The following is a 24,139-nucleotide window of genomic DNA, read 5'->3' as shown; positions in this document are numbered from 1 at the left end:
TCTCAGGTAGATACTGGTGGATGGAATAATCTAAGTGATTTTTTTGTCAAATTTTTCCAAGCTAAGTTCCATGGACCTGCTACCCTTAATATAGAGGGTTTATGGTATCTTTCCTATACTTGATGTAATGTTTATGTATTTTTCATCATGAAAAAGTTAGATCAGTAACTGAAACTCTCCAGTCTATTTCCTTATAGCTGTTATTGTTGAGTCCTTACCAGAACATCACTATTGGATTTCTTTCTTCTGTCTAAACAGAACAAGCCACATATTAGTATGATTATTGGCTATTATGATTATTGGTGTTTTGCACATTTCTCAACTCTTTATAGGAAATCTGTAACAATTACCATCACTAGGTGTCCCTCTGTGTGGTTCACAATCTAATATAATATAGACAGTGACTGAAAAAAAAATATCTTCACAGATGTTTCACAGCTGTTCCTTTTTATCTAGTATTTGCATGAAATGTTGTGTGCAGACAAACTAATCTGAAGTACTTTTGTTTACAGATTATTATTAAAGGTGTTGCAGGTGAAGATGATCATAGCATACTTGCTATTGATGATATCTCCCTTAAGCCAGGATATTGCACTCGTAAGTCTTAAAATGTGCCAGAAAATGAGCTTTTCTAAAATACATATCTTGCTAAACTGTATTATTTTGTAGTAGTTTTTGATTCTGTATATGACTGTGTACATTTTTTTCTCAGCAATAACAACAGCCACCACCACCACCTCCACCACAACCTCCACCACAACCTCCACCACAACAAAAACCACTGGCTCTTCAACACCAACCGGTAAATAGTTATGATTTAATTTGCTTTCACAAAAATACACCACCATATTATTTTCTATTTCTGTGAACTTAATCTTACAATGAATGATAACTCGCACACATTATTGCCTACAGGTCAGTTACACAATTATTGTCTATTAATTTTTGCAATTGTAAAAAGACTTGAAGACTATTTGGATGCTTGTTTTTTTCAGATCACTTAACTGTTAATGCCTGTTTGTGCACAGTCATAAAGCTCTGTATAGCAACACTGCCGTGGACCTGCCTGTTGAATCAATAGAATTCCCTCCCTCTTCCTGCAACCCCTTTAGAGCTAACCATAGCTTTAAAAAAATGCCAGAATTGGTCACATACCCATTTTTTTTTCTTTTTGTCACAAATCTATAACATTTACTAAGAAAACATTTTAGGTACAATATGACAAGACAATATCAAATGAAACAGGAGAAAAGGCTTATCAGGCCAAACATGCCAATTTAACATATACCAATCACTAGGAAGAGTGACATTTAAATTTTTTCCCTTATCCTATCTCCTTTTAACCCCCACCCCTTACCTATGCTAAAACATCCCCTTCCCCCTTCCCTACCCACTCACATATCTTATAATAGGGAAGCATAAACAACACATAACCAGAGCTTTCTCTCTTTGGGACAAAATTGGTTACTGATTATAACGGCATTAGTAGTCAGTGGCAATTATTATAATTACTTAATAAATGTATAGATAGACAGACGTGACCCCCCATGAAATATTAGGGAGCCAGGTGTACCTCCATTAATAGGCAACCAGAGGTAGCCCCCCAGTATAGGTAGCCAGAGGTGTCCCTCTAATATAGGTAACCAGGGGAGTCCCCACTGTGTAGGTATCCAGGGGTGTCCCAACTGTGTAGGTATCCAGATCTATCCCCAAATATAGGTAGCCCTCCCAATAGGTAGCAAGAGGTTCCCCCCCAGTATAGGCAGCCATAGACATTACTCCAAGACAGGTGGTACCCCGTATAAGTAACGCCCCCCCCCCCAGTATAGGTAGCCAATGGTGCCTCCCCAGGATAGGTACCCAGAGATGTTTTTATGGTATAGGTATCTAGATGTAGCCCCCAAATATAGGTAGCCTCCCAGTAGGTAGTGAGAGGTTTCCCCAGTATAAGTAACCAAAAACATTTCTCCGGTATCGGTGGTACACCAGTATAGATAGCAAAAGGTAGCCTTCCAGTATAGGAAGGCAAAGGATTCTCCCTAGTATAGGTAGCTAAGTGTAGCCCCCTATAGGTCACCCCAGTAGGTAGCCAAAGGTGTCCCTCAGTATAGGTGGCCCTCCATTATAGGTGCCCAGTATAGGTAGTTCCCAGCATAGGTAATGAGAAGTGTCCACCCAGTATTGGTAGCCAAAAGTGTCCGTCCAGTAAAGGTAGCTAGAGGTAACCAAGACAAGACAAATATCTGTATTGCGCTTTTCTCCTGGTGGACTCAAAGTGCCAGAGCTGCAGCCACTAGGACAGTTTCTATAGGCAGTAACAGTGTTAGGGAGTCTTGCCCAAGGTTTCCTACTGAATAGGTGCTGGCTTACTGAACAAAAAAAGCCTAGATTAGAACCAAGGTCTCCTGTGTCAGATGCAGAGCCCTTAACCAGTACACTATCCAGCCCCCAATACAGGTGCCCAGTATAGGTGGGCCCCCACAGAGTTGTCTCTCCAGTATAAGTAGCCCCAAAGTATAGGCCCCCAGTATAGTTAGTGAGAAGTGTTCCTCTGGGTACCCTCCTCTAGTATAGGTGCCCAGTAAAGGTAGGCCTCCAGTATAGGTAGTGTGAGGTGTTGTTCCAGTATAGGCAGCCCCCAGTCTAGGTGCCCAGTAGTGAGAGATGTCCCCTGAGTATAGTTACATTGATGTCGGTAAAGTGGGGGATATGTAATTACCCAAGGCTCCTCCCATGTTCCACTGCCTCTGCATTCCCAACACACCAGTTCAGTGGCAATATACGTTTTTTTGTGATTTAAGTTTTGAAAACTAAGCATTTTGTCTTTCACCTAGATTAACTTTAAAACAAACCTATGAAGCAATAGATGATGTGAAGACCAATGAGGTTTCAGCTCTAAACAGCTTAAAATCCATCTAAATTATTAAGTTATCTGTAAAATAAGAATTAAAAAAATCTCCAGAATTTAAATTTCAGGCTCACCATGAACATAAGTGTTTCTGGTGTACATTTACACCTTACAGCTATTTACAATTGTACTATTTTCTTAACAGCAAAAATAACTACAGAACAGCCAGACACTTCAAGCACTGGTAAGTAAAATGGGTGCTTACCTTGGAACATTGTAGTCTAGATGTTCAGTGTTAGGACATACACTGTGAATTGCAGAACCAAACTCAGCAAGCTGTAGAAAAATGTAGGTTTTATTGAGCTGTGCTATCTAAAATCGTTATGTTTAGGTTAAAGAGGTCACCTCAGGCTAGCTACTGTAAGTAGGATGCACAAAACGGATTCTTCAGGCCCTTTTCTACCTTAAGCACAAAACGCAAAGGCATGCAATAGCGTTTTGTGAAAGAATTTCTACTGGCGCTTCCAGGAATCATAAGGGCAAGCACAAGCCTTTATCCCAAAAATTCCATGCATCAATGGAAATAGTGTTCCATGATTTTCATTTTAAGATGCCTACTATTGTGATTCGCAAATCACATGCATTTTGTGATTTTGATCAGATCTCTACTAGTGAAAAAGGACCTGTTGAAACCAAGCAGATTTGTTTTAGTGGTTCACCTTTTTTTCTAGCTCTAGTAAGTTGCCTAGGATTTTAATTAAAAAATAAACTATCACTGCATGAGTTTACATAAACTGTGAAATGTAGAAAAAATTGTATCCATTAATTGCTATATATTTGCATGTTGTTGCATTTTGCTATTGTGTATTGGTGTTGTTCATTCATTATTATTAGAGATGGTCAATGAAATGCTAATAATTTTGAGGTGATGGCAATGTTATTCAGTTGTATGCAAATGTCTTAGAATTGGACTAATTAAAATCATCAGCTGCAGCATTTGATTGGGACAGTTACAAGCTGCATATATTTGCATAATTATTATTATTATTTATTGTATTTATAAAGCGCCAACATATTATGCAGCGCTGATAATTAAACTTGCAGCTCAACTCAAAATCTTTTGGCATCTCATGGACCATCTCTAATCATTCTTAATTAGTTTTTTTAATTTATTTATACGTAATTCGTATACACAGTTGTTTAATTTCAATTTGTGACATCGAAGCAAATGTAACAATTTCATAAATAATACAAATGTAATTTTTCTTCAGAAAGTTACACGGCTTTTTCATCTCTTCCACAATATTTATTTTGTTTCAAACATGCCTGTAACCACTACAAAAACAACAGCACCTTATCAAAACCCTCCTGCTCCAGTATTTTCATGCTTAAAAACCTATTACTGTGCACAAACTCTTTTATCACTATGGAAACTTTTTTTTCTCCTTATTCCTTAATTAATGTTGTTATTATCAAGCTTATTTCTACTAGCCCACACTACTGGAGGCTCTTATATCAACACCCACCCATGTGCTTCCAAAATATATAATTTGTATCTCTTCTGTAAATCTGCAACTTTATATTTTAATATTACTGCAATTTTCTCCAACTTTTCACCAACATCAATATCTAGAACACAATACATACAGTATACAGTATTTCAGTGATGCATGCTAACAATGGATACTGAATAATTTATACAGCAGTGTTCTATCATGTTTTCTATCATGTAACATTGCTGCTTGCATGACTGTACTTTAAATATCTGTTGAACTGAACTGTAAATGTCTATGTTAAAATAATTTTGCAGCTGTTGTGTCACAGAGTTCTGACTTCTGTGACTTCAGTTTTACATCCATTTAATTAAAAATAATTTGGTTTGTAGGTTAATTGATGATTAGTTCTTCTAAACACAGGTGCTACTTTAACGTAAAAAAACAAACAGGTAATTCAGTGCCAAAAATGTAGAGACCTTTGGCAACCAATCAAAAGTCAAATTTCAATGACCTACTTGCAAGAAAACAATTATTAATTAAACCTGTTGGTTTCAGTACTTGACTTAAAGGGATTCCGAGCACCTCTCATGAGCATGCCTTTAAGACTCCGACCAGTACTCCAAAGTACTTAAAGATGCATACCTTTCTGTAGCTTGTTTTCATTTGATGCCTGAATTGCCATTCTACACCAAATAGTTTTCATTCGATTTCAATTTAAAAATCACGCTGCCATCTTGGCTATGTTATAACTTCCGGGTCACCCCTGTCTTCCCAGTTAGAGAAGTGCATCACTGAATGATGCAGGAAGAGGAAGTGACACGCATGGCCATTGTAAGAGGCTCTTCCAGAGGTGTCATAGCACGACTTTGTTGGAAGTCGTCTGTCTTAAAGGCATGCCCATGAGAGGTGCTCGGAGTCCCTTTAACTTTAGTTATTACTTACCTTTAGTATGAAAAATTTATTTTTTCTAAAGCCATGGCATATGCATTATATGAATGCATTATTTTAAATTCATAGGTTACCCACCAGCATCCTGTGTAGCTAATCATCAAATAATTACTCAACATTAATTTTTTGTAATTTTGTAGCGTTAATGTTAATTAATTAGATTCATGCAATTGTAAACAATATGCCTGTAATCAACAACAATCTATGTTTTGAATAAAAATATTTTTTATAACTTGGCTTTACTGTTTTATTTAATTTATTAATTAATTCAACTTTTGTTTAGTTTCGATAATTTAACATTATTAGCTCGTAATGTACTTATACTATTTACATGAAAGAAGGGTTTAAAATGTATTTTTAACCTGTATGATAGAAAAAGATAAAACATTTTAGTTTAGTGTAGAATTCCATTGAAACATAAACAGAGAAACATTTACAGAACTTGTACAGCTCAGCATAATAGAAAGATGATAGATAGACACATAAATATATAGATACATTTTAATAAATATAGATACATTTAATTCTTAAATGAATGACTGTCGACACTTTAGGTACTACAAATACCTTAGAACCCATCACTTCAAAGTTGACAGCTACCACCACCTCAGAAATTACTCCAACAGCAACAACAACTACAGGGATCATATCAACTAGCACTTCAAGCACCACAACTTTGAGAACTACAACAGGCACTACAGCTGGTCCAATATCGTCAGCTGTTTCCACAGTTTCTACCACTAAGACCACATCATACCAAACACCTAGTTTATCTACATCAGAGAAACCAGTTACCACTAGTTCAGGATCTTCAATTGGTTCTACCACCAGGAAACCAACAAGTGACTCAGTATCTGAAACACTATCTACTCCGACATCAAGAGAAACAGACACACCTGGAGCCACTTCTGCCATTACACCTATGGACAGTTTGACGACAAGAACAATGACTACGACCACTTCAGAAAGAACACCAGTCACTGTTATATCAGCATCTACATCTAGTTCTACTTCTCAAAGACCAACTACATTAGAGACAACTTCAACTGCTTTTACATCTAGCACTACTTTGGAACATACAACTAGTTCATCTAGCACTACATCAGAACTTACATCTAGTTTAACACCTGAAGTCATAAAAACCACACCTGGAACAACAAAAAGTACCACATCTGAAGCATCTACTGTTCCAGTTACAACTACCATTTCAATAGAAACCACAAAAACACCTATTACTTCAGATGCCACAAGATCTACCACAAGCACTACACCACTGGTTACAACCAGTACCACCTCTGAAACAACACCAATTATAATTTCAAAGAGTACATCTGCAGAACCTACAACTGATTTTGTAACATCTACCTTATCAGTTAGTTCTACAACTATGAGTACCACCACAGCTCAGCCTGTGAGCACAGGATCTACAGCTAGTTCCACACGTGAAATCACTACAGCCTCACCTGAGACAATAAGAACCACCACATCAACTCCTACAGCTATGAGTGACACCTCCTTTGTGTCTCTGACCACCACTGATAGTACCTCAACAATTTCAACGAGTACATCCTCAGGTTCTACAAGTTCTGCCACATCCACACCAGCAACAGCCAGTTTGGGAACAACCTTATCATCTCAGCCTGTAAGCACAGGTCATACAACTACTGTCACATCTGAAGTCACAACTACACATGGAACAGCAAAAAGTACAACATCTGAAGCATCTACTGTTCCAGTTACAGCCACAATTTCAGTAGAAACCACAAAAACACCTATTACTCCAGATGCCATCATTTCAAGTTCCACCACAAGCACTACACCTCTGAGTACAACCAGTTCCACCTCAGAAACAACACCAATTATAATTTCGAAGAGTACATCTGCGGAATCTACAACTGATTTTGTAATTTCCACCACATCTGTTAGTCCTAGAACTACGAGTACCACTTCTTTTGTGTCTCCGACCACCACTGATATTACCTCAACAATTTCAAAGAGTACATCCCTAGGTTCTACAAGTTCTGCCACATCCACACCAGCAACAGCCAGTTTGGGAACAACCTCATCATCTCAGCCTATAAGCACAGGTCATACAACTACTGTCACATCTGAAGTCACAAGAACTACACATGGAACAGCAAAAAGTACCACATCTGAAGCATCTACTGTTCCAGTTACAGCCACAATTTCAGTAGAAACCACAAAAACACCTATTACTCCAGATGCCATCATTTCAAGTTCCACCACAAGCACTACACCTCTGAAAACAACCAGTACCACCTCAGAAACAACACCAATTATAATTTCGAAGAGTACATCTGCGGAATCTACGACTGATTTTGTAATTTCCACCACATCTGTTAGTCCTAGAACTACAAGTACCACCACAGCTCAGCCTGTGAGCACAGGATCTACAGCTAGTTCCACACCTGAAATCACTACAGCCTCACCTGAGACAAAAAGCACCACCACATCAGAAACTCCTACTATTCCTGTTGCAACAGAAACCACAACTACAATTACCACTTCCTTTGTGTCTCCAACCACCACCGATATTACCTCAACAATTTCAAAGAGTACATCCCTAGGTTCTACAAGTTCTGCCACATCCACACCAGTAACAGCCAGTTTGGGAACAACCTCATCATCTCAGCCTGTAAGCACAGGTCATACAACTACTGTCACATCTGAAGTCACAAGAACCTCACCTGGAATAACAAAAAGTACCACATCCGAAGCATCTACTGTTCCAGTTACAGCCACAATTTCAGTAGAAACCACAAAAACACCTATTACTCCGGATGCCATCATTTCAAGTTCCACCACAAGCACTACACCTATGACTACAACCAGTACAACCTCAGAAACAACACCAATTATAATTTCGAAGAGTACATCTGCAGAATCTACGACGGATTTTGTAATTTCCACCACATCTGTTAGTCCTAGAACTACGAGTACCACTTCTTTTGTGTCTCCGACCACCACTGATATTACCTCAATAATTTCAAAGAGTACATCCCTAGGTTCTACAAGTTCTGCCACATCCACACCAGCAACAGCCAGTTTGGGAACAACTTCATCCTCTCAGCCTGTAAGCACAGGTCATACAACTACTGTCACATCTGAAGTCACAAGAACCACACCTGGAACAACAAAAAGTACCACATCTGAAGCATCTACTGTTCCAGTTACAGCCACAATTTCAGTAGAAACCACAAAAACACCTATTACTCCAGATGCCATCATTTCAAGTTCCACCACAAGCACTACACCTCTGACTACAACCAGTACAACCTCAGAAACAACACCAATTATAAGTTCGAAGAGTACATCTGTGGAATCTACACCTGATTTTGTAACATCTACCTTATCAGTTAGTTCTACAACTACAAGTACCACCACAGCTCAGCCTGTGAGCACAGGATCTATAGCTAGTTCCACACCTGAAATCACTACAGCCTCACCTGAGACAAAAATAACCACCACATCAGAAACTCCTACTATTCCTGTTACAACAGAAACCACAACAACTACAATTACCACCACAGCTCAGCCTGTTAGCACAGGATCTACAGCTAGTTCCACACCTGAAATCACTACAGTCTCACTTGAGACAAAAAGAACCACCACATCAGAAACTCCTACTGTCCCTGTTACAACAGAAGCCACAAAATCATCTATTACTCCAGATGCCATAATTTCTAGTTATGCTACAAGTTCTACATCTCTATTTACAACAAGCACTGCATATTTAGAAACGACTGCAATTACAGTTCCAGAAACTACATCTTTAGGATCTACAACATCCACAACTACAACAGTCAGTTCCACAAGTACAAGTATCATCTCCACTGCGCCAAGTACACCTGAAACTTCATCTGGTACAAGTTCTACAGCTCTGATCTCAACAACCACCAAATCTTTAGAAACAACCCCAATTACAGTTCCAGAAACAACATATTTTGGATCTACAACATCCTCAACCACAGCATCCAGTTCCACGATAAGTGTCACATCTTCTGTGCCAACTACAGCTGAAACTACAACTGGTACAACTTCAGAGTACACTATTGACTTTACAACTAAAGAAATAACTATCACTCCTTTGCACACGTCGACCACCAGCTCATCACAGCCCACAAGTGCAGAAGCCACATCAACTCCAGGTATGTGTAGTTACAATTAAACATTTGTTTACAGTTTTTTTATGTAAATACAACATGCAGTATCCATTGTAACATTATAAAGAGCAGATGCAGTATGTTGGCAAATACAGATGTCTAATTTCAAATAAATATAAGAGGTAAGTGGAGTGTATGAGCTGACATCAAACCGAAATAGAGATGAAGAGAGAATTTACTTCAAGCGGTTTTTATTCATAAAAAGGTTTTGCCATAGTCTATTATTTCATATGTTCGAATCCTTATTCATTCATGACTACCTTTCACAACTGCCAGTTAGGAGATGAGATGTGTTTACGCATGTACATAAGTACATGTACATAAGTACATAAGTACACGGGACAGATATGCGGGCCGTAGTTTGCCCAGCGCTGAACTAGTGTATGGAAGAAAGGGCAAATTTCACCATTTTATATAATTATCTTTGGTGTCTGAGGACATTGTCCCTAGACTAGTTACCTTTTCTAGTTCATTACATGCCAAGTGGATTGTACATATCCATCCAACAAAACAGCTGTCAGCCTCTGTTCCTCCAAATCACCAAGGTTTCTAAGCTTGGCTCCTTAAAAAAGGTAGCATGACATTATATTATGCAAGGTCAAGCCGATGCAGCAAAAGCAAACAACATTTTGGGATATGTTAAAAGGGAAATAAAAACTCTGAATGCTAGCATAATGCTGCCTTTGTTTCACTTTCTTTAAAAGCCGCATTTGGAATATATGGAATACAGACATCTATTTAGGAAGGAGTCCTTTACAGTAAAAGTGGTTAAAATGTTTAATATCCTATTACAGGAAGTATTTATTTTTTGCATTTATAAAGCGTCAACATATTTTGCAGCGCTGGACACTAGTTAAGGTTACAGACAATATTTAGGGGTGACATACAGCAATAAGACAATACAGAAATACATTCAAACCGAATTACTCAGCACAGTATGAGTACAAGGTAATGCTTAGTCAGTCACTGGATGGCAAATTTTATATCAAAACAGACTTCAGACTAAAGGGGGCTTGGATTCTTTCTTTCACTGCCCTGAAGGACATCCCTGGCCATAATTATTAGGTCATTTCCGGCAGTGTTGATCCGGGAAGTAATCTTTTTCCCTTTTTGGGCTAATTGGTTCAAGCCTAGTAAGTTTTTTCTTTGCCTTCCTCTGGATCAACTGGGATATGAGTTAAAAAGTTGTTAAACTACGTACGGTAAGCTACAATCAGCTTTTGACCAAAAACTGCTCAAAACTAAGTCCTGCAAGACTTCTCATTCTCTGTAAAGAATTATATATTTGCAGTGCTGTTAATGAACCTGGGTAAAAAAAAAAATCAGTCAATTCAAAAATCGATAAAAATGGTGAAAGATATTTAAATTATATAACTTTTTTTTATAGGCTCCACTACAACAACCACCACCACAACGACCACTCCATTCGTGCCTCCAGATTCAGGTATACATTACTAAGATATTATAAAATGTTTTCTTTATGCAGTATTTTTAAAATAGGTTTGGATTAGTATCACTCACAAGAGCTAGAGAATCAAACACTTTTCTTAATTCACACAAAGTTTTAAAAGACTCAAACTCAGAAATATATAATAGGGGATGCCATATTTATCTTCCTTCAGAACAGCCAGTGGTTTGACTGAAATGTAATTTTTTTTGGTTTACATTGTTCATTGTTACTGATAAAAGGGCCTCAATGATAAAAACGGTATAGTTTACATTGAATGCATACATGTATAAGATGTAAATTAGAGTAGTTTACTTATGTGTACTTTTTACTTGCAGTAGGATATTATTAATTTTTAATCTGATGGCTCTGAACCTCCTACCCTAAGGTTTTAATCCTGCCTACTTGCATTCCACTATTCTGACAGATAAACTGTATCCCTGCCTTTCAGGGAATGCTTTTGAAAATAAAGACCACCAAAACGAATTGTAGCAGTCCAAAATCTGTAAATCAGATTATAATGCCTACTGTAAGTGACAGCTACATTGGAAGTAAAAAAATTACAGTGGATTGACTATGGTTCAAATGTATGTATGTGGCATGGGCTAAGTACTGGCAGTTAACTTTGTAGAGAGTTATGAGGACAGATGGGTAACTGTATTTATGTTTGTAAGTACAGTTATCTATTAACTAGCCCTAAGGCCCGTTTAAAAACAGGCGCTAGGCTCTGGATTACAGAAACTTATGTCGGAAACCAGCAGGACTTGGGGGCTGCAATTTGGCACATCGGTAGTTTGGGGGGTCCCCTCTGTACGTGGTGCGGAAATGGAGATATGTGGGGTGTTTTGCGTGGCAGCACAATTAAATGGGAAACAGGCTCCTACTGCGCATGCGGGGCGGCACAACGTGCAGGGCGGCACTATCTGTCATTACACCGGCTGAACTGCGCACTCTTGCGCAGATGGTTTTCAGCACGGACACAGGGACGTGGGATGCAGAGACACAGGGATATTATTATATAGGATACTTTACTTAGAAAGATGCTGGTGATAGTGACTTTATCTTCTCTGGTTTACTTGGAAACTGATCTAGCTTATCCTTTTCTTGCATCTGGATTCTTGGGCTAATGCTGTTCTCTTGACTGATAACATACATGTCTTCAAGATCAAGGAGCAGAACAGGAAAACATTTTTTTAACTTGCATTAATAGATGGCCTTTTATAACTTACATCTGTGCTCTGTTTTATATAAATCAGATACATTTACATGTAAACGAGTTGAAAAGCCTTGTAGATATCCCATGCAAGGTATAAAGCTGAACTGAAGGGCGTGCTTTTTTTCTTAGAAATAGGGCATTTTCTCTTTAAAGTTTTTGCACATTCAATTGAGACTTTCCAGAAACTCCTAAGACTAAAATTGCAAGCATTTTACTGTAAATTTACTACATAAACAAATCCATTTTTACAAATGTAATTTGTTTTGATTCACAAGGTGGGCCATACTGTGAGGATGTAGAATATTATCAGTGAACTGAATTCTACAGAAAAATCCACTTTCCACATTTTCTACCTATCCAAAACATCTTTTACCCACTGATATGATGGTAACATGATAAAAAAAAATTACAAACAGCAATACAGCAAAAATAACCTTTAACCACTTGAGGACTGCAGTGTTAACCCCCCCTAGTGACCAGGCCATTTTTAGTTAAATAGGCCACTGCAGCTTTAAGGCCAAGCTGCAGGCCCGCTCAACACAGCACATGAGTGATTCCCCCCTCCTTTTCTCCCTACCAACAGAGCTCTCTGTTGGTGGGGTCTGATGCCCCCCCCCCCCCCAGTGTTTGTTGTGTTTTATATAAATATTTATTTATGTGTTTTTTAAAAAAAAATGCTGCTTTTTTATTATTTACAACCCTCCCTCCCTCCCCCCGCCAGCCTATCAGCGCGATCGGCTGTGATAGGCTTCAGCCTATCACAGCGGATCGCTTCCCAGTGTCCCAGAGGGACAGCCGTGTCACACGGCTGTCCCCAGTACAGCGCTGCTGCGCATTGCAGCGCTGTACAAATTCGCCGTCTAAGTCTCCTGAGCGGCGATCACCGCTCGGAGACTGAAAGGGAGGCGGAGCTCCGCCCCCCGAGCAGGAGATGCGCGCACAGCGTGCGCACGATCTCCTGCTAGTCCCATAGATGGCCGTTCACGCCAATGGGCGTGGAGCGGTCCTGGGGCTGCCGCACTGCTCGCGCCAATTGGCGTGGAGCAGTCGGCAAGTGGTTAAGGGGTTTAAAGTTGAGGCAACAATGAAAGAGTTTTTGTTGACTAGCCACAGATTTTCACATTTAGTACTGTTAGTACAGTTTTACACCTTTGCACAGTACACTGCTGTATGCAAATGTATTAGGCAATGGTATCATGTAAGGTGTGCTATTTCTAGATACATTGGCTAATACTTTTACTTTGTGTAATATTTTTACAACTTATCAATAAAAAAAACACTGAATAATTTTGACAATGCCCTCCCCGTGACCCCCCCCCCCCCACCTACTTTTTCGTACTTTTTCATTTGCAGAGTGCTGAAAATGTATTTTAAACAGAAGATAAAAAATCATCCCCAAAGAGAAAAGTTAGGAGAAAAAGTGAATTAAATATGGGCTGTTATATCAAGAGTATGTTGAACAATAGGACATAGGCATTTTTTTTTTAGCACAAACAACATTGTGATAGAAATACAAACCCCACAAGGTATAACTATAGCGACACGTATCTGTTATTCTTATGCTATATAAAATAACTTGAGTTTCTAAATTAAAATTCATTTAACCAGTTCACCCCCAAGGGTTTTTATCCTAATGGACCAGAGCAATTTTCAGTTGTCAGTGCTCCTCCCTTTTATTCCCTAATAACTTTATTACTACTTTTCACAATAAAATCATCTATACCTCGTTTTTTCCGCCACCAATTAGGCTTTCTGTGGATAGTACATTTTGCTAAGAATTTTTTTATTCTAAATGCATTTTAATGAGAAAAACAGAAAAAAAATAAAAAAAATCATTATTTCTCAGTTTTCAGCCATTATAGTTTTAAAATTAAACATTCTCCTGTGGATAAAACAAACACGTTTTATTTGCCCAGTTGTCCCGATTATTAAAACATTTAAATTATGTCCCTATCACAATGTATGGCGACAGTATATTATTTTGAAATATAAGTGTTATTTTTCTGTTCTGTTTTTTTTTTCTGGCCATAATTACAAGCCCCTATGTAATAAATTAAAATTAATTTCCCCCCATAAAATATAGAATAAAAAAGCTGGGTCCCTAAGGCAACTAATTTTTTTTAAGCTGTTTTTTTTTTTTTTTACAAGTGTTTTTTTTGGGGGGGAGGGTTGGAAGTGTAATTTTATTAATGATGTGTATATACTTGAAAATTCATGTATTTTGTAGGTGTAATATACTTTTTGGCCACAAGATGGCGCTAGTGAACACGTTATTGGAAGTGTTCACTTTTTTTTTTTTACTACACTTTATTTAATTGTTACATTTCCTGTTTTTGTGAATGGACGTAGCCGCTGTTCGCGGTCACGTCCATTCACTCCAGGCACTGCGATTGGGTAGAGGACCGTTCGGTCTTCTTCCCCAATCACCCAGCATGGGATCCCGACGGGAACAGCGGCGGTAGTGGCGCGCACACGGCGGTAGCAGCGGCGGGAATGCGCGACGTATTAAAACATCATGTTGCCGTTAATAGCGGTAAGCATGACGTTTTAATACGATAGGATGCCGTTAAATGGTTAACTGTGGTTTCCTTGTTGGATTAGTTAAGTGTAGCTCCAATTGCCATGACATTTTTTCAACTTGTTTTATTAAAAAATGTTTTGATCAATGCTTAAAGTTCCACTATCGCGAAAAAAGTAGGCAGTTAAAATCTGAAAGAACCAACAGGTTTTGGGCCAGTCCATCTCCTCATGGGGGATTCTCAGGGTTTTCTATGTTTTCAACAGCCTTTCTAGAACAGCAGTTGCAAAGTCTATCTGACAAAATAATGTGCAAGTGAGTAGGGAGGCTGGCTGGTATCTTACTATTTTGGCAGTTAAACTGCGGTTCAGGAAATGCTGTTGAAAACAAAGAAAACCCTGAGAATCCCCCATGAGGAGATGGACTGGCCCAAAACCTGTCAGTTCTGTCAGAATTTACCTGCCTACTTTTTATGCGATAGTGGTCCTTTAACCAGCCGGGCGGTATGGACGAGCTGAGCTCGTCCATCACCGCCGGAGGCTGCCGCTCAGGCCCTGCTGGGCCGATTTTAGTGAAATAAAAAGCAGCACATGCAGCCGGCACTTTGCCAGCCGCGTGTGCTGCCTGATCGCCGCCGCTCTGCCGTGATCCGCCGCGAGCAGCGGCGAAAAAGGGTCCCCCCAGCCGCCTGAGCCCAGCGTAGCCGGAACAAAAAGTTCCGGCCAGCGCTAAGGGCTGGATCGGAGGCGGCTGACGTCAGGACGTCGGCTGACGTCCATGACGTCACTCCGCTCGTCGCTATGGTGACGATGTAAGCAAAACAAGGAAGGCCGCTCATTGCGGCCTTCCTTGTTTATTCTGGGCGCCGGAGGCGATCGGAGGAACGCCTCCGGAGCGCCCTCTAGTGGGCTTTCATGCAGCCAACTTTCAGTTGGCTGCATGAAATAGTTTTTTTTTATTTAAAAAAAACCCTCCCGCAGCCGCCCTGGCGATCTTAATAGAACGCCAGGGTGGTTAAAAAAGTAGCAGTCATTGTTTGTTATAAGTGTGTACTCAAGTCATTTGTTGTTTATTTCAAATCAGCGTGTGACCTGTATGCTAATACTTCTATTCTTTTTTTTTTGCATTAAGGAATGTGTGAAGTAACTGGAGACCCCCATTATCACACATTTGATAAAAAAGTGCACCACTTCATGGGCACTTGCACCTATACACTCTCTAAACTTTGTGAAAATGATGAAAATCTAACTATCTTCAATGTGGAAGCAGCTAATGAGCACAGAGGAGGTAACACCAGGGTGTCCTATGTCAAGTATGTGAATGTAGATGTTTATGGATACAGAATCACACTGGACCAGAACAGAGTGGTCAAGGTCAGTCATTTTCAATTATTTAGCTGTAGAGTATTGTACCATGTTAGTCATCATCAGTAAAAGCAAGAAGTTTTGAATCTTGTCAGCATCCTGGATTCGAGTCTGAAGAAGGCTTAGTAGCCGAAACCTTACTCTGATTCTTTTACGTTAGCAAATAAATGGTATCATCCTAATTCAAAACTTCTTGCAGTGATTTATGCATACATTTGCTTTTATTTCTGTGTACATGAAATCTCTTTCTTGGTCTCTTGTTTGGGTGGGTTTTCTACCCCAAAAACCCAGAAACATGCTGTTCAGTAAAGCAGTTCCACTTCAAAATTGGCACAAGAAAGTGGTAGAACTGGGTTATGTGCACTTTGACGAACATTTTAGTGAACTAAGTTGTTTGGTACATTTTTTTTAAAAATGCAGAAACTGTCTCAGTGCTGCATAAATGAACAACAAGATTGAACACATTTGTCTTTAGAGCAATACATATGAGAACACTTATTTTTGGAAAGAGAAACTGATATGCACTTGATAAGCATTTGGAATTTAAATACATTAAAGTGTGCCAGAGATCATTAAATCTAAATATTTTATACTTGCCCAGAGCTTCCTCCAGCCCCATAAACACATGTGAGTCCCTCGCCGTCCTCCCCCAGTCTGCCGTTCAGTGATCCGGCAACTGGCTCATTTGGGTCCAGTCTGGGTCTTCTGTGCCTCTGCGGACCTCCCGCACATGCGCAGAAGACCCAGACTAACACAACTGAAGCAATTACCTGGAGTGATTGCGGCTGAACGGCAGACCACGGGAGGACGGTGTGGGACTCGCAAGTGTTTATGGGGCTGGAGGAAGCCCCGGGTAAGTATCGAATCTTTAGATTTAATTATCTCTGGTTTACTTTAAAGGCCAATTCCATTAAGTGTCATTGTTCTGGTAATAATAACATAGGCATAACATTTTTGACTCATACCTCTTGGCATTTTTAACCCTTCAAAGAGTTATCAGCAGCAAAACACCTGAATAGGGATAATCAGAATCGCTGAATTCTGTTTATGGAATACTGACTTTCTAATCAGGTCTCAAAATTCATTTTTAAGCTCATTGCACAGGCCTCAAACATGCTTTTGTTGGTAAATTTGCAGCATAGGAACTCTTCCCAAAACAAGTCTCCCTCCCTCCATATTACATTACATTAGTTCATCTGTGGGACGTTATGCTTTTTTCTCTTCTCTCCTCCCTCTCTTTTTTCTAGGAAAATATTAGTGATGGTTTGGGTTTTTTATGGCATAACATTTGTATTTTTACAGGTGAATGGACAAACAGTGACATTGCCTGTTCATCTGGGACCTGGTATTGATGTATTTTTAAGTGGCACTTTTGCTGTGGTGACAACAGACTTTGGGCTTAAAGTAAAGTTTGATGGAAACCATAGAGTACAGGTGACAATCCCAGGCATCTACTCAGGAAAAGTCTGTGGAATGTGTGGAAACTTCAATGGAAATGCAGCTGATGACTTCTTCAATCCAGATGGCCAACTAGAGCCAGACTCAACAAGCCTTGGAAACAGCTGGCAAGTCGAAAATGACACAAGGTGAAATATGTAAACTATTTTGTCATTATGTTTTGGTCATGTTGTTTACCTTTGTTTTGTATTGTAATAACTGACATTTTTTCTATTTATTAGATGTACACCAGGAACAGAAATTCAACCAAATTGTTCTGATGATGAGAAAAACATTATTTCTAGCAACAATTTCTGTGGGCTGATCACTGACAGGAATGGACCATTTAAAGAATGCCACAGTGTTGTAGATCCACTCATTTACTTTGATAATTGCGTATATGACCTGTGCGAGCTGACATTGAATCCAGAAATTCTTTGTAGCAGTCTTGAGGCTTATGCAGAGATCTGCCAGGCCAATAATGTTGTCATTGAAGTCTGGAGAAATGATACCTTCTGTCGTAAGTATTCCACTACCCTCAATATAGAAAATAAAAACATGCCCCTTAGCTGTTAAGATAACTATCATATTGCTTTAAGAAGAATTTGAGTAAAAGCAAATCATATCTTTTGTATATATAATCATTTTACGTAGGACTATGACTCCAGTCGCTTAAGACCCCTTCAGTAAAAGTGACATGTTCGTTAATTGACCTCAAGCAGTACATTTATTTTTTTCAGTATAACACAATGGCAGATTTTTACCTCATGCGGTATTTCATTTTTTTCAAACTATACTTACAATTCCTAGGTGCATAAAATTAGCATAAAACAGCTCAAAACCATTAGTATTTTATCAACCATTTTTAATTACTGCATAAAAACATTGTGTAACTAGCCAAATACATTTTGCTATTAACATTATTTTCTCAAATAGTTGAAATATTTTTTTTCTTTTTCTCTGCTTTTTTCCCCCTCCCTTCTATGACCTTCCAAATACCTGTTTGTTGTCTTAACCACAGCTCCAGGGTGGAGATGTAATACCAAACAGCTCTCTTGTTTTACTGCATGCTCTTTTCTTTGTGAATTGACATCTATGAGGTATTTAGGGTTGGAAATAAATGAAGGGTTTAAATGAGAATAAAAATAGTAGAACTTTGGTCACTTTTCTGATATTGTACTAGTGGCTACCCAGCACCCCAAAAACTGCAGTGCCCTTTTTCCATGTAAGCATACAGAATACCATTTTTTTGTGTGCAAAACCCTCTTTCTTCCTTTGGTGCTTTCTACCCCTTTTGATAACATTCCCCCTAGGCCATGCCCTATATGTACTTTGCAGAAATGGGGTATAATCAGTATAATATGGGCTACTTTAGTTAAAGCTTATCTTTTCACTCTAGAATTTTGGTAGGACTACTAAATGTTAGGTCATTTCGCATGTGTAGTGCTTTACATACAATGGTAAATTATGTGGTGGACAGTTGCACAATGAGAATGTTCTCCGTTGGACTGATTAACCATTTCAGCCCGTGGGGATTTTTCACCTTATGCATCGGAGAAATTTTCACCTCCTATTCATTCGTAATAATTTTATCACTACTTATCACAATTTATTGATCTATATCTTGTTTTTTCTGCCACTAATTAGGCTTTCTGTGGGTGGTACATTTTGCTAAGAGCCACTTTACCGTAAATGCATTTTAACAGGATTAATAAGAAAAAAATGGAAAAAAATCCTTATTTCTCAGTTTTCGGCCATTATAGCTTTAAAATAATCCACGCTACCATAATTAAAACCTATGTGTTTTATATACCCGTTTGTCTCGATTATTATACCATTTAAATTTTGTCCCTATCACAATGTATGGCGTCAATATTTTATTTAGAAATAAAGGTGCATTGTTTCCGTTTGGCATCCATCACTATTTACAAGCTTATAATTTAAAAAAAATGTTTGTAGTATAGCCCCTTAAAATGCATATTTAACCACTTTACCCCCACGCGTACGGATTTCTCCGCCCCTTTTTTCCCTCCTAAAAAACCAGGGACGGAGAAATCCGTACCTTCCATGCTACCGCCGCTGTCCACGCTCCCGCCGCTCGTGCGCGCGCACCCGCCGCTCGTGCACGCCGCCGCCCGCTCGCCCGGAGATCAATGAATGGGAAAATCCATTCCCGTTCGTTGATCTAAGCCCCCGAAATGATCTGCTGCTTCTTTCAGAAACAGCGAGATCATTGTGAGTCTCCCAGCCTCCTACTGCTTCCTGTAAGCGTCCTTCCGGACGCTTACAGGTCGCATGTAAACAAACACTCTGTGGCCATCTTGTGGCCAAATAGTAAACTACACCCTAAAAGCATTTTACATATACAAACATTACATTTACACAATAAATTAACTCATTACCTCCCACACTCCCCAATTTTTTTTTTTTTTTTTTGTAATTAAAAAAAAATAAAATACAATAAAAAAAAAATAATTACCTGGACTGAACTTTTTAAATATTTATGTCAAGAGGGTATAACACTGTTACTTTATAAACTGCGGGCTTGTAATTAGGATGGATGCAAAACTGAAAAAAAATGCACCTTTATTTCCAAATAAAATATTGTTGCCAAACATTGTGATAGGGACATAATTTAAATGGTTTTATAACCGGGACAAATGGGTTAATACATTTCATGGATTTTAATTACAGTAGCATGCTTTATTTAAAAACTATAATGGCCGAAAACTGAAAAATAATAATTTTTTCCCACATTTTTTCCTATTTCCCCATTAAAACACATTTAGAATAAAATAATTCTTGGCATAATGTCCCACCTAAAGAAAGCCTAATTGGTGGCGAAAAAAACAAGATATAGTTCATTTCATTGGGATAAGTAATAATAAAGTTATAGACGAATGAATGGAAGGAGCGCTGAAAGGTGAAAATTGCTCTGGTGGTCAGGGGGTAAAACCCCTCAGTGGTGAAGTGGTTAAAAAGTTCAGACCCTTAGGTAACTATTTATGTCTTTTTTTTATTGTAATTTTTTTTTCCCTATTAAAAAATGTATTTGTGTAATATTTTGGTGTGGGACATAAATAGTTTATTTTTAATGTTGTAATATATGTAAATTGTATTGTAAAAAATGTGTAGCTGTAGTTTTACTGTTTGGCCACAAGATGGCCACCTTAATTTTTGTTTACCCTTCTTGTACTTCTCGCTAAGCGGAAGTACAAGGGGGATGCGGAAATCTGTTCGGGCAGAAGAACTGAAGCCTCTCAGGTCAGTGCTTCAGTTTTTCTGCAGGGGAAAGGGATCGGTGATCGGGAACCATGTTCCCTTTCACTGATCCCAGGGCTACCGGGGGACACAACGGGGACGCGGGGGCGCGCCCACGATCACGGGCGGGAGCGCGCCCAAGCGCGGGAGTGCTGCAGAGCTGCTGCCCGGATGTGAGCTTCACGTCCGGGCGGCGGAAATGGTTAAGAGGGACACATGGTCAGAATCAGTACCAGACCACACAATACTACACAGCAAGCAACAAGCATGCACAAATATAATAAAGCCACTAGCACAACAACAAAGATTACATACAAAACTTTCTCATAAATTACCACTTATCTGTTTTTTAAACCCATCTATATAAAATATTTTAAATTCTCCAAAAGCAAGAACACCAATATTAGAGCTAAGTTAACTGGAAAATTGTATTTTATAGGAACAATATCAATATCCAAGTGTTCTAAAATGACAATGTACAAATAATGTCTAAGTAGCCATGTAAACATTAAATATCAGAGGCAAAAACTTTAATTCATTGTGTGTAGGATTTAGCTCTTTTGGATAAATCATTCGCAAAAATAGTGTCTGCTTCAATACACTGCCAGTGTTGTTGTTTTTTTTTTTATCAGACAGATTATTTTTCTCTGTAAGCAAAAAAAAGTATAAAAATCTGTGGGATCAGGTTTCACAGACTTACAAATATTTATAACAAGTTTCATTTCCTCTGGTCTCTGCAGAAAGTTCAGTCAGAGACAGGCAGCGGCCAGTGAGAGCTTTCTCACACACAAGGTTAACAGATGTACTGGGAGGGAATTCCCCCACCTCTCATGGTTCACTCAGCCGTCAGATTTGAGCAGACTTGCCATCAGTTAAGAGTAAAAGGAATTTGATACAGTAAACAAGAGATAACCAAGTGAAATGTATACATCATTATTTACCAGCACTTCAAACAAACAAACAACAACAAACACAGAACATTTATATCGCGCTTTTCTCCTGGTGGACTCAAAGTGCCAGAGCTGCAGCTACTAGGACGCGCTCTATAGGCAGTAGCAGTGTTAGGGAGACTTGCCTAAGGTCTCCGTAACTTCAGGGACTCTCTCAATCCCAGATTAAAAAAACATGTCAATCAATAGTGTTCCTTTAAGCATTTCACTTCTGAGAAGTGCTGAAAGCAATTCTACAGATAAAAAGGGAATTACTGTAAGGGAGAAGCCATAATTCATGCAATAAATGTTGTTGTAGAGATGATATCTACATAAAAGAAAAAAGTAATTTCATATTAGTAAGCAGTAGTTGTACACAGTTCAAACTTATTACTTATAATGTTGCCTCCAATTTAATTAAGTAGGTGTTATGTTTATGAAAACAGTATGACATAATAACAAAGTTAAAGTTAGCTCATTATTAAAGGTTATAAAAATATTTTTTATTATTTTTTCCCCTTAATAGCACCAAAGTGCCCTCCAAACAGCCACTTTGAGCACTGTGGAACAGCCTGTCCAGCAACATGTGTCAATCCAGAAGCCCCAGACACATGTTCTCTCCCCTGTACTGAGTCCTGTATCTGTGACCCTGGATACATCCTTCATGGCACAAAATGTGTTCCAGATGACAAGTGTGGATGTTGGGATGATGATAAGTACTATCCTGTTGGCTCAGAATTCTGGACTGATGACACTTGCTCTACAAAATGTAGATGTCCTTCACCAGGAAGCGGATTAGTCTGTGACAGCGATTCATGTCCCAGTAACCAGTACTGTGGAGTTACAAATGGTGTTCCTGGCTGCTATTTCTTCACATATGGTGTTTGCAGAGTCCACAATGATCCACATTATGATACATTTGATAGACTCAATCATGACTTCATGGGCCTGTGCACTTACACTCTTGCTAAACTCTGCAATAGCTCTTCTACCATTCCACATTATTTCAACATTGAAGCAAAGAATGAACATCGAGGAGATCCCACTGTGTCTTTTGTGAGGCATGTTCTCATTGAAGTCCATAGTCAGAAAGTTCAGATCGTGAGAAATGAGCAAGATCGGGTTTTGGTGAGTAGAAATATTTCCCTTTGTCCAAGCTGGTACTTGAGAAAGGCATATGACACTGAACTGAATGTATTTATTTTATATATTCTAACAGGTCAATGAAGTCTGGACTTCCCTCCCAGTAAGCTTGGCTGGTGGAGCAGTAAGTGTGACCTGGAATGGAAAGTATGTCACTCTGCAGACAGATTTCAGGCTCACAGTCTCCTATGATTTAGATGTTAATGTAGATGTTAAACTTCCTAGCAACTTCTCTGGATTGACATGTGGAATTTGTGGTAATTACAACAATCGCAAATCTGATGATTACATGATGCCCAATGGTCAACAAGCCAAGAACTCTGAAGAACTGGGACATAGCTGGATAGTAGAAGATAATGATCCTCTTTGTAATAAGGATGATCCAGTGCCTCCACCCCCTCCAACTTGTTTACCAGATCAAGAAGAACTGTATCAAAGCAATGCATTTTGTGGTCTGCTGATAAGCAAAGATGGTCCTTTCCATGTATGCAACTCTGTTATCAGCCCAGGAGGATTCTTTGACAGTTGTGTCTTTGATATGTGTGCACTGAATGGAGATCCAGGAGCCCTGTGCAGTTTATTAGCTGCATATGCAGATGCTTGTCAGAAGGAAGGAATATCAATCACCTGGAGAAACAGCACGTTCTGTGGTAAGTTCCTCTAAATCCATAGCCTATTTCTTACTTGACGCACAGGAACTCGTGTTTTTAAATGGAGACATTACTTTTACAGATGGACAAAATTATAATTTTTAAATGTAATGCTGGGTACACACTTTGAGATCTCTCGCTCGATTCGCGGGATCGAACGGATGGATTAGATTATTTCAAACATGCTCGATTGGATTTCGATAGTTTTTTTTAATGTTAAGTATGCAAAATCTACGGCAGGAACGATCGAAATCCGATCGAGCATGTTTGAAATAATCGAATTGAACCGCGAATCGAGCGGAAATCTTAACGTATGTACCCAGCATAACACTCTTTGTCGTGTTCAAAGTAGAATCCATGATATCTAATTTAAACCTAAACAGTCAGGGGTCTGTTAAAACATACTATAAGAACTTTCAGTATAAATATTCTTCGCTTGCATTCTTGGAAACCTTAAAAAAATTGAAATGCAACAAGGTTATAGTACAGCATCTTTAAAGTGTACCCGAGGCAACATGTGCCCTAATGAGATAAGCATGTGCATGTACAGTACTAAACATATTAATAACCAGGCTGTTTTACTTGCTTTATTTTGCTGCATGAAAGAGTTAATTTCTAGGCATGGAAGGGACAGCTCCTGTCTTGCCAGTACCTTGTTGGGAATATAGTAAGGGCCCGTTTCCACTAGAGCGAATCTG

The 24,139-nt window shown here is 38.9% G+C and overlaps 1 protein-coding gene across 1 annotated transcript in view; it reads left to right on the top strand.

The window, feature by feature from the left end:
* Positions 1 to 24,139, top strand: part of LOC137504741 (IgGFc-binding protein-like) — a 188,240-nt gene that overhangs the window by 76,263 nt on the left and 87,838 nt on the right. Inside the window, exons 28-36 of the mRNA XM_068233324.1 lie at positions 513 to 597; positions 713 to 802; positions 3,054 to 3,092; positions 10,864 to 10,920; positions 15,789 to 16,030; positions 17,324 to 17,607; positions 17,701 to 17,978; positions 22,175 to 22,776; positions 22,868 to 23,441. Of these exons, the coding sequence (XP_068089425.1) occupies positions 513 to 597; positions 713 to 802; positions 3,054 to 3,092; positions 10,864 to 10,920; positions 15,789 to 16,030; positions 17,324 to 17,607; positions 17,701 to 17,978; positions 22,175 to 22,776; positions 22,868 to 23,441 (2,251 nt within the window). The remainder of the gene's footprint in view (positions 1 to 512; positions 598 to 712; positions 803 to 3,053; positions 3,093 to 10,863; positions 10,921 to 15,788; positions 16,031 to 17,323; positions 17,608 to 17,700; positions 17,979 to 22,174; positions 22,777 to 22,867; positions 23,442 to 24,139) is intronic.

The sequence above is a fragment of the Hyperolius riggenbachi genome, chromosome 4 (genome assembly GCF_040937935.1).
Source record: "Hyperolius riggenbachi isolate aHypRig1 chromosome 4, aHypRig1.pri, whole genome shotgun sequence".
NCBI lineage: Eukaryota > Metazoa > Chordata > Amphibia > Anura > Hyperoliidae > Hyperolius > Hyperolius riggenbachi.
This window is presented reverse-complemented; position numbering and strand designations above follow the sequence as displayed.